The sequence below is a fragment of the Sarcophilus harrisii genome, chromosome 6 (genome assembly GCF_902635505.1).
Source record: "Sarcophilus harrisii chromosome 6, mSarHar1.11, whole genome shotgun sequence".
Classification (NCBI taxonomy): Eukaryota; Metazoa; Chordata; class Mammalia; order Dasyuromorphia; family Dasyuridae; genus Sarcophilus; species Sarcophilus harrisii.
Genome location: NC_045431.1, coordinates 234124236 through 234134314, shown reverse-complemented (window position 1 = coordinate 234134314; position 10079 = coordinate 234124236). Strand labels below are relative to the sequence as shown.

Genomic DNA, 10079 nt, shown 5'->3' with positions numbered 1-10079 from the left:
GCGACATGTCAAGATTTTTAGCATTCTTTTTTTTAATGGCAGATTTTTATTTTCAAAATATAACCACAGATCGTTTTCGCTCTCACCCTTAGCAAACCTTGTGTCCTGACTTTTCTCCCCCCACCAAGCCCCTCCTCTAGCCAGCAAGTAATCCAGCGCAGGTTAGACGTGCAGTCCTCCTGCAGCCATTCCCACATTTCCCCGAGCATTCATTTTTGCCAGACTCTGAGTTCCGCACTGTTCTCGCACCCTTCCACCCTTCCCCTCTCCCACGGATGCTGGGCAGTTGGATATAGTTCACACGTGTGCTGTCACATGAAGCTTAACCATGGTGGTCACAGTTGTAAAAGAAGTGTGGTCAAAAGGAAAGAAAAAACACAAAAAAGAACAAGTGAAGAGAACATGCTTTGACCTTCAGGTTGAGTGCACCCATTTTACCCTTTTTTTTTTCCCTGAGGCAATTAGGGTTAAGTGACTTGCCCACGGTCACACAGCTAGGAAGTGTCTGAAGTCAAATTTGAACTCAGGTCCACCTGACTTCAGGGCTGGGGTTCTATCCACTGCGCCAACTAACTGCCCCGAGTGCAGCCATTTTTAATTTGGTTCTGGTCACCTTCTTCGGGAATCTCTTGTACTCGTCTCGAATCATTGTGTTGCTGAGAAGAGCCGAGTCCTTTGTAACTGAGCATCAGACAGTGTTGCCGATATCATGTCCAACGTTGCCGATACCGCGTCCGATGTTGTCAATACTTCATCCGATGTTGCTGATACCGCGTCCGAGTTGCATTTTCCTTGTTCTACTTGTTTTATTTTGCACCAGCTCATGTCAGTCTTTCTAGGTTTTTCTGAAGTCTGCCCGTTCATTGCCCAGCAGCATTTCGTTACATTCACACACCGCGGCCTGTTCGGTCGTTCCCCAATTGACGGGTATCCCCTCAATTTCCAATATTTTGCCACCACAAAAAAGGGCTATACATATTTCTTGCACATGTGGGAACTTTTCCATTTTTCCGCATGTGTGATCTCTTTGGGACACAGACCTGATGCATCAAAGGGTGGGCAGAGTTTGATGGCCCTTTGGGCCCAGTTCCAGATTGTTCTCCAGAATGGTTGGATCAGTTCACAACTCCACTAACAATGCATCAACATCCCAGTTTTCCCACGTCCCCTCCAACATTGATCACTTTCCTCTTCTGTCATATTGGCTGATTTGACAGGTATGAAGTGGGTCCCTCAGAGGTGTTTTCATCGGTCTCTCCCTCCAATTCTTTCTCAAACTTGACCAAAGACCGAGCTCCTTTTTCTTCCTAGATATCCTTTCTTATATCAAGGGCAAAGTGAGCTGGGACTCTTTTGCCTCTGGCCCCTGACACTGGTCAACAGTTAGGATGCCCCCTGGCACCTCCCCTTTCATCCCTGCCTCCTTACTTGCAATCCCTGTGGCAATGGGCTCCCTCTCTATGAGGCCTCTGCCTCCAGCCTCTCTTCTGTCTCCTCATTCATGTGCTCGGAGGCTTCTGGCTCCTTTTTGGAGTGGATTTGGGAACTAGACACAGGCTGACCCGGATCCTGGGACCTCCCAAATGAGGCCCTAACTCCTTCTCCCACTTTGGGCCTTAAAGTCCACAGTCAGTATCTGAGGTCAGGTTTCAGCAGGGCCCTGACTGCTCCAAGGCCCCCCTGCTTTGTGATGTTTAAGCTGGCACCTTTCCAAGGACCCTCCAGGACCCTCCTCCCACTTCCCTTTTGTTCTGGCCATTTGTCTTCCCATGCCCATTGTCCACCCAGCATCCGTGGAGGGCAGGACTTGTCCCAGGAGCCAGGAAGTGGCCTTGTTTTGTGGATGGGTGTATGGGACCTTTGAGGGGTTTAAAGACCCTTGCCCCATTTTTAATTTCCCAGGGATAAGGGTTTGTTTGGAGAAAGCCCCTTAGGGGAAGCCCGGGGTGCCAGGGTGTGGGGTGGGGGTTTGCCTTGGGGGGGAGGTTTAAAGCCCGGGGAAGGGGGAAAGGGGGCGGTTTAAAAGGGAGAGGAGACAAGTAATTGGGCTAAATTTTTCTTTTGGGGTTGGGTTTTGGCCATATTTTAAAGTTTATTGGGCAGCGGGTGTTTTCGATGGGAAAGCCCCAGTGAACAGAAAGTTCTTTAAGGTTGTTTTTTAAAAGGGGATAAGAATTGAGTTAGGGTCTGAGGGTAAGGTGCCGGATGGAGGGGTTAAAGACATTGTTTTTTTTTTTTTGGGAGAACCGGGATTTGTTTTTGTTTTGGAAAAATAAAGCGAAAGCGGTAATTTAATGAAAAGGGGAAAAGGGGGGGGCTGTATGGGGAAAGCGGGGTTTGGTTTTATGCAAGGTGGTTTGGGGGGCCCGGGGACGGTGGCCGGGGGGTCTTGGTTTTTCCGGCAGACGACGGGGTTTTTGGGGGGAGGGGAAGCCCCACGGAAGGGGGGGGGTTTTGTGGTGCCGGCCACCCCGGTGAAATGAAGCGGGCATATTGTTTTAAGTAACGGAGTGGTAAGGCCCAGTGTTTTTTCAACCCTGAAAGGGGCAAGCGGTGAGGAAAGCCCGTTTTTGGCCCCACCCGTTGGTGGGGGGGGGGGGGGAGAAAAGGGGGGGGGGTGAGGGGGGTTTCCGGTTTGGGGGAGTTTGGGGAGGGAGGAAGGATAAGGGCCCCAAAAGGGGGTTTTGGACTTTTGTTTAAGCCCCTGCCGTTTTTTGGGGCCCGGGGCGGTTTTTTGGATTTGTTGCTTTTTTTGTGGAAGAAGGAGGGAATGGGGTGGGGTGCGTTTTTCGTGTAAATTTTGATTGTTTTGGTGGAAATGGGGGGGTTGGGGCCCCCGGGGTTTTGGGTTGGGGGGGATTTTGGGGGTTGCCGGGGCCCAGGGAAGGGGGATTGAGCCGGGGAGAGGGGAGGATTAAAGGGGGAGGGGTGGGGGTTTTTGGGGAGCGCCCGGGAAAGGGGGGTTTGGGGTGGAGGTTTTGGGGCGAGTTTTGGGAGCCCTGAGGGAGGGTGGGAGGAAGGGGGAGGGAATTGCCTTTTTTTAGAGAATTTGGGACCTGAGGGTATGTTGGGTGGGGGGGGTTGGTAGGGGGGGAGAGGGGTTGGGGTTGGGGTTTTTGGGGTTTGGGGGAGGTTGGGGGTGGGGGGTGGGGTGGGGGAGGGGGGTGGGGAGGGAGGGGTTTGGCCCCCCCAGGGGAAGAAGATTTAGGGCTTTGGGTGGGAGAATTTTTAAGGGGCTGGGCAAATTGTGGGGAGTGTTGGAGGGGAGGGTGGTTTTGGGGGGTTGTGTGGGGTTTTGGGTTGGGGTTGGGGGATTTTAGGGATTTTGGGGGGCGGGGGGGTTTGGGGTTTAGGGAGGGGGTGGATTTTGTTTGGGGGAGTGGGGAGGGAAAGGGGTTTTGGGCGGGGGGTTGGGGGTTTTTAGGGGAGATGGGGACTGGATGAGGGGGGGTTTTTTTAGGTGGGGATAGGAGGGGCGGTGGGGAGTCGGGTGGGGAAAGGGAACGGAGAGGGGGTTTGAAGGGGGGGTGTTTTTGGAGAGTATTTGGGGAGAAGGTGTTTTGGGGCGGTAATTTGGGATGTTGGGGGGTTTGGGGTTTTTGTGGTTTTGGGGGAAGGGTGGGGGGGTTTGAAGGGGGGAAAGAGGGGGAGATTGGGGTTTTTTGTTTTCTGGGGGGAGGTTTGGGGAAAGGTATTGGGCCCAAGATTTTGATTTTGGAAGGTTGCGCTTAGTTTTGGGTTTGGCGGGTTGGGGTGGAGGGTTTAATTTGAGCAATTGGGGAGAGCGGGGGGAAGGGAGGGAAAAAGGGAGGGGGAGAGTTTTGGGGGAAGAGTTTTGGGGAGGAAGAGTTTGGGCGCCCGCCAGTAAATTTTTTGAGGGCCCCTTTTTGGAAAGAGGAGGGGATTTTTATTTTTCGGTTTGGGGTGAGTAAAGATTGGGATGGGGAGGGAGGGAAGTTTTTTTGTTGTGTTTTTTGTAGATGTTTGCGTTTTTTCCCTTTTCGCGTGTTTGGAGTTTTGGAAGGGGGGGAAAAAGGGGAAATTTTGGGGGAGGGAAGGTTTTTGATTGTTTTGTTTTCCCTTTGGGAGTTTGAATTGGGGTGTTCCCGTGTTTTGGGGAGGGAGTATGAGTGATTAAAATTTTAAATGTTGGTTAGATTTGATAGAGTTTTATTTTGTGTTTGGTGTGGCTGTGTTGTGGGGTTGGGGGAAAGGGACAGATGGGGGGGAGGGTTTTCTTGGGGGTTGGGAGAGGGGTTGGGGGGAGGGGGTGTTTTGATTTTGTTGATGGGTTAATTTTGTCGTTTATGGGGTTTGGTTTTTTTTGTTAGCGGGTTTTGTTTTTCCTGGAGAGAAAGGATTACGGTTGTGGTGGTTACCGGGAGTTTGTACATGTAAAATTGTATTGATTTGGTATGGGCCCTGGAGGGGGGAGGGGTTGAGGGGGGGAGGGACGATTTCTAAAAAGCAGGGGGCAAAAGGACTTCATGCTCTCTATACTGTTTTCGAAGGTCATGGCGGGTTAGTTTGGGGGTCGGGGCGGGGGGGGTGGCTCCGAGGTCAGGATGGCCCAGACTTCCCCTCTAGGGAATAGGGAGGGTGAAGTTTTGGATTTGGTAAGGAGGAGGAATTGGGGGGGGAGGGGAAGGGTTAAGAGTTTTCCATACTAGGGAGGGGGGTTTTACTGCCCTTGCCTGATCTTCGGGTTTGGGGAAGTACTTGTTCAAGGTCCTTGGGATGGGGTTTGAGTTGGCCGAAATGGGGCAAGGGAAATTGGGGCCGCTGAGGGGCGGCTAATTTTGGGGGCCCTGGGGCCAGGAGCCTTCTTTTTCTTCCTTGGCTTCCTCCTTCTTCCTTTGAGAAACTGGACGTTTCGGAGCAGAGAGCAACTTCACTGTCAAATTTTTCACGTTCCAGTTCTTTGCCCATTTCTCCTCCCTAATCTACACAGCCTTCTTCCTGGGCCGGTGAGCTCCCTGGGGGTGGTGGGGTGGGGGGGCAGTGAGCCCCTTGGGGGGACAGTGAGCTCCTGGGGGGAAAGGGAGGGGCCAGTGAGCCCCCGGGGCAGCCGCTGAGCTCCTCTGGGGAGGGGGGGCCGCTGAGCTCCTCCCCGGGGGTGGGGGGGAGAGGGGGTGCTGAGCTCCTCTGGGGGAGGGGGCCGCTGAGTTCCTCCAGGTGGGGTGAGCCACTGAGCCCCTCCAGGGGAGGAACAGAAGCCTGCTCTGCTGGCACCCCCTTCCAGCCCAGGGTCCCCCCTCCCTCCTTTGGGGCTTCCCGTGGCCTTCCTCACACCCCACCCCGCCCTTTTACTTTCCAGGGGCTAGAGACCCTTAGGGCAAGCTTTGAGGGGCAGGGTCTCTCTCCTCACCTCTTCTCTGGGCTCTCATCTTTCTTTTCTCCAGGATAAACGGGCACCCAGGAAACCAAGTCCGAATCGGTGGTCGGTGGAGGCTGGAGGAGGTCAGTTTGGGGTCCCAATGGCTGCCTTTTCATTCCTCACCCCCAAGGGCCTAGCACTGTGTCCATATTGTGTCGGTCAGGCTCTCCGGGGGAGAAAAGAGACCCTTGCTGGGCTCTGGAGACTGGTAGGAGGGGCCAAAGCCTCAGGCCTGGACACAGGCAGGTGGGAGAAGGGGACAAGGAGGAGCATCAAATGGGCCCTAACCCTGGGCAGGTGTGGGGGAGCTGGAAGAGAGAGGGCGGCAGGGGGAGGAGGCTGGGCCCCGGACTGGGGAGCGGGTCCTGATTCCCCTGTCCTGCCCAGTGCCATCCCAGCGGCTGCATGATGGACTTGTTTGTGCAAATGGCCATCATCATGGGCCTGAAGCAGACCCTCAGCAACTGTGTGGAGTACCTGAGCCCGTGAGCAAACACCAGTGGGACCCGGGACCTGGGACCCAGCTCCCCTCCCGTCCTGCCAGGCTGCCCCCAGAACCCAGCTCTGCCCACTCCCCTGGACCCCACTGACCCTGCAGCCTTGCCAGGCTGTCCCTTCCCTCTGACCCTGCTGCCCCTGCCCCTGCCCCTGCCCCCAGGCTGCCCCCTCCCCTCAGTCCTCCCTTACTCTGGCCCTCATCTGCCCGGCCCAGGTGGCTGACTTACCACATCCACAAGCTCAGAGAACAGGCCCAGATGGAGACGTCGGATGATCCGAACCTGGAGGAATGGCGCAAAAACTATTTCCTGAACGAAGTGAACATTTTCAGCCTGTTTGATGAGTTCATGGAGATGAGTGAGTGAGCTGGGAGGAAGGGGGGCTGTCGGGGTCGGGCCCTCGGTGCCCCTTGGCAGGGGGGAGGGAGGCACTGCCCGGGTGGAGGTCATTCAGGTCTCTGTGTCCCTGGGGTCTCCAGTGATCCAGTACGGATTCACCACCATCTTTGTGGCCGCCTTCCCCCTGGCCCCGCTCTTGGCGCTTTTCAGCAACCTCGTGGAGATCCGCCTGGATGCCATCAAGATGGTACGTCTGCAGCGCCGCCTGGTGCCTCGGAAGGCCAAGGACATCGGTGAGGGCTCCCAGCCAGGGACTGGGCCGGGCTCCGGTGGGGGGGGTGGAGGGAGGGGTGTGAGAGTGAGGGGGGTGCGGGAATGTGGATGTGGGAGTGAGGGGGGTGTGGGAGTGGGGGTTGCGGGAGTGAGGGGGTTGCAAGAGTGAGGGGGTGAGCGGGAGTGGGGGGAGTATGCGGGAGTGGGGGTGTGCGGAAGTGAGGAGGGTGCGGGAGTTCATTGCCTTGTGGTGGGGAGACAGGGAGAGGGGAGAGTTTAGATGGGGAGACTGGCCTCCGGCAGAAAGGAAGCCCCGGCCCCCAACCTTGGCTCCCCGTGGCTGAGTCCCCGTCTTCCCGCACCCCCCAGGGACCTGGTTGCAGGTGCTCGAGGCCATCGGGGTGCTGGCTGTCATCGCCAATGGGATGGTCATCGCTTTCACGTCGGAATTCATTCCCCGCCTCGTGTACAAGTACCATTACGGGCCGTGCAGCCGGGGCAACACCACAGCTGAGTGAGCAGGGCCTGGGCAGCACCCGGCCCCCCGGCCCCCCTCCCCGTTCCGGGTCTCTGACCTGGGGGGCCCTGTGTGGCAGGAGGAGGAGGAGACGGAAGGATAGAGAGGGAGACTTAGAGGCAGAGGAGGAAACGAGCTCACTTCTTAGCCTTTTGACTTCTGCATTGAGGAGACAACGAGAGGACTTAGTGGAGGGCTCCAGGGCCCCACAGAACCCAGGTGGTTCTGGTCCAGCCTGGGCCCTTGGCAGAGCATCCTCCGTCCCTTGCCAGTGTGGCGCTCACTGTCACCATAATCGGTCCCGGGAGCCCGCTCTGCCCTTCCCATGGCCCCAGACGGGCCAGAGCCCAATCCCATCTCTTCCTCCCTGTCCCACAGCTGTCTGACCGGATACGTCAACCACAGCCTTTCGGTTTTCCAAACCAAGGATTTCAAGGACCACGTTCCGGATCAAGGAATAGAGGAAGTGACTGAGTGCAGGTGTGCAGGCTGCCGGCGTGCTTAGACTCCAGTCCTCTCCATTTGGCTCCTTTCTTCAGGCCCAGGGACTGGGGGGAAGGGAGGATCGGAGGTCAAGGGGAGGGAGAGCAGCCTGGCCTCGAAGGGCAGCCAGGCTCCGAGCTCTGAGAGGCCGCAGCTTGATTCTGCCCTCTGGCCCCAGGGGGGCTGGGAGACCGGGAGGGAAGCCTCCATTTGGCCTCCATTCCCTTACCCCTGGGTCCGTCCCCATCCCAAGAGTGCCGGGAGCTTTCGGAACCAAAGAGATGGCGTCAAGGGGATGACTTCCTATAGAATCAGCACCACGGCCAGGGAGCCAGGGACTCCTTCACAAAGGCTCACTTAGGGCAAGGAGGTGGGGTGGGTTGGGGAGAATCACGTGGTACTAGCAGTGGGTGTCCCTGGGCGGTATGAGGAGGTGTGGACGGGCCAGAGAGGCAGTCGGGCCTGGACTGGTGAGGGGAGCACTTGGCTCTGCCCACGGAACCCCTCATGGCCCCCTCTCTCACTGCCAGGTACCGAGACTACCGGAACAAGGACGATTACAATTACTCAGCCGAGTTCTGGTTCCTCCTGGCCTCCAGGCTGGTCTTTGTCATTCTTTTTGAGGTAAGGTCCAGCTGCCTGGGGGGGGTCAGGAGGGTAAGGAACGCCTTACCCTGGGCCCCGTGTTCCCTGATGTGGCCCTCTCACCCCTCAGCATGTGGCCCTGTGTGGTAAGCTTATTGCTGCCTGGTTCGTTCCTGACATCCCCCAGACTGTGAAAAACAAAGTCCTGGAGGAAAAATTTGTGGATTTGCAAAACAAACTACGGTAGGAGAAGCTAATTCCAGCCCCACCCCTGGCCCCTCCTCTGACGGTGGAAAGGGAAAGGGTTAGCTTTAGGGTTAGCTCCCCCCTCCCCAGTCAATTCCCTGAGGGTGCTCCCACTCCCCTTCTGGCTCCTCCCCTGAGTTTGGAAGGGGGAAGGGTGTCATTTTGAGAACACTCCCTAGGGTTTCCTTCCTTCCTTTGAAGTTGATGCTGGACCTATGCAGAATAGTTGGGGAGTCTCCAATCTGATTCTCCCTTCTCCCCCTCCTCCCTCTCCTCTCCTCCTCCTCCCCACATTCTTCCCTCTCTGCTTCCTTTTCCACCTTCTCTTTTCCCTCCTCTTTTCTCATCTCTCCTTCTTCCCTCTCTTCCCTTGCCTCCACAGCCTCAACTCCAGGGTTACTGATGTGTAGGAAGGCTAGAAGATGACTTAGAAGCACCCGAGGCTGCCCAAAGTAGCCTCTGTCTAGCATGGATGCTGTGTGACTTCTGGGTCCCTTGGATTCTGTGATCTTCCTCTCACATCATCTGTGCCCCTGGAGTCCCAGGAGATGGGCAGCAGTATTAGAAGGAGGGGCTAACCCTCTGTACGTCCCTCCTTCCTTTGTGAACAAGCCCTGAGCCCACCGACTTGGTGCCCAGAGTCTGGACCCTGGATCCACTCATTAACCCTGGATGGGACTTCATGCACCTCTTCAAACCCAGCTTCTGGGATGCTCGCTGTCCGGAGGGGTGTCCCACCCAGGCAGCACTGGCTGTCTAAACCCTTGTGGGTAATAAAGTGATTTTTTAAAATGTGTGTTTCTGAGTAAGAGATGTGGGACCTGGAAAGAAAGTTATTCTTGGCAGCAGACTGGCTTGCCAGAGCAGGACCGGCTCTTCCCCTCCGAGTTTTCAGGGAACTGGGTTTTCCCCCAGTACCCTAGCTGGCAGTTTCATCAGTCAATAGCAGATGGCCAGTTCCACTTACACTCGCTAATGTGGCCGGGTCAGAATTGGTACAAAGCATCGCCTCTTTTCCCATGCGGGATCACCCTCTCCCACAAGTTTCAGATTTCAGAGCTCGTGGCTGTTGCAAGAGTGTCCCTGTCCATTCTCTCCCCAGGGGCTAAATTAGGGCCTGGAATCTTCCTCCAAAGAGCTCTCCCCCCCTTCTCAGGACAGCCATGAGCAGTCCCCTGTAGGTCTCCACATAAATGTTGACTCAGAGCCTATTCTGTGATGTTAAAGCCAGGGGGATGAATCAGGAGGCCAGAGGCTCCGCCCTTGAGAAGCCCTTAGTCTAAAAGGGAAGCAGCGTGGACAGAAACCCCTCCTGTGAGTGACAGGAGCTCTGGAAGGAAGCATCCCTGGAATAGAACCCGGAAGCCTGTGCCTTGGGATGGAAATGGGGCTAAGGTCTGCAAATGTCCAACCAGGTGATTCCTGGGGGAAATCGGGAAAGGACTCGGCAATGGAAGAACTTGAGGAAAGGCAGGCAGCCATTGCCAGCCAGAGCAAGGCTTCAGATCATAAAACAGTTACTAGCATTAATAGAGTTTTAAAAAAAGATCTAATTTGATCTCACATCATTTTAGGAGGCAGTTGCTATGATTATGGTTCCCATTTTACAGAAGAGAAAATTGAGGCAGAGGAAGAGACCTGCCCAGGGTTCCACAGCTAGTGTCTGAGATCAATTTTGAACACAGATGATCTTGACTCCAGGCCTAGTATTCGAGGCACTATGAACCCCCAGGCAGCCTCTAGTTTATAGTGAAAGAGTCAG

The 10079-nt window shown here is 55.6% G+C and overlaps 1 protein-coding gene across 1 annotated transcript; it reads left to right on the top strand.

Moving 5' to 3' along the window:
- The first annotated feature begins 709 nt into the window (after positions 1 to 709).
- On the top strand, positions 710 to 9131 carry ANO9 (anoctamin 9). Its single transcript, XM_031943577.1, has 11 exons — positions 710 to 927; positions 4860 to 4967; positions 5403 to 5460; positions 5765 to 5862; positions 6090 to 6232; positions 6354 to 6506; positions 6856 to 7000; positions 7382 to 7483; positions 8017 to 8110; positions 8202 to 8314; positions 8700 to 9131. The coding sequence occupies exons 1-11, from the start codon at positions 710 to 712 to the stop codon at positions 8725 to 8727; spliced, it is 1260 nt and encodes a 419-aa protein (XP_031799437.1). The 3' UTR covers positions 8728 to 9131.
- The last annotated feature ends 948 nt before the right edge of the window (positions 9132 to 10079 follow it).

Excerpts from the sequence above, each read along its gene's own strand:
- ANO9 (XM_031943577.1), top strand. The coding sequence starts at position 710 with ATGTCCAACGTTGCCGATACCGCGTCCGATGTTGTCAATACTTCATCC. Across the intron at positions 5,863-6,089 it reads TGTGTGGAGTACCTGAGCCC|GTGGCTGACTTACCACATCC; the intron begins GTGAGCAAACAC and ends TGCCCGGCCCAG. Across the intron at positions 6,233-6,353 it reads TGATGAGTTCATGGAGATGA|TGATCCAGTACGGATTCACC; the intron begins GTGAGTGAGCTG and ends TGGGGTCTCCAG.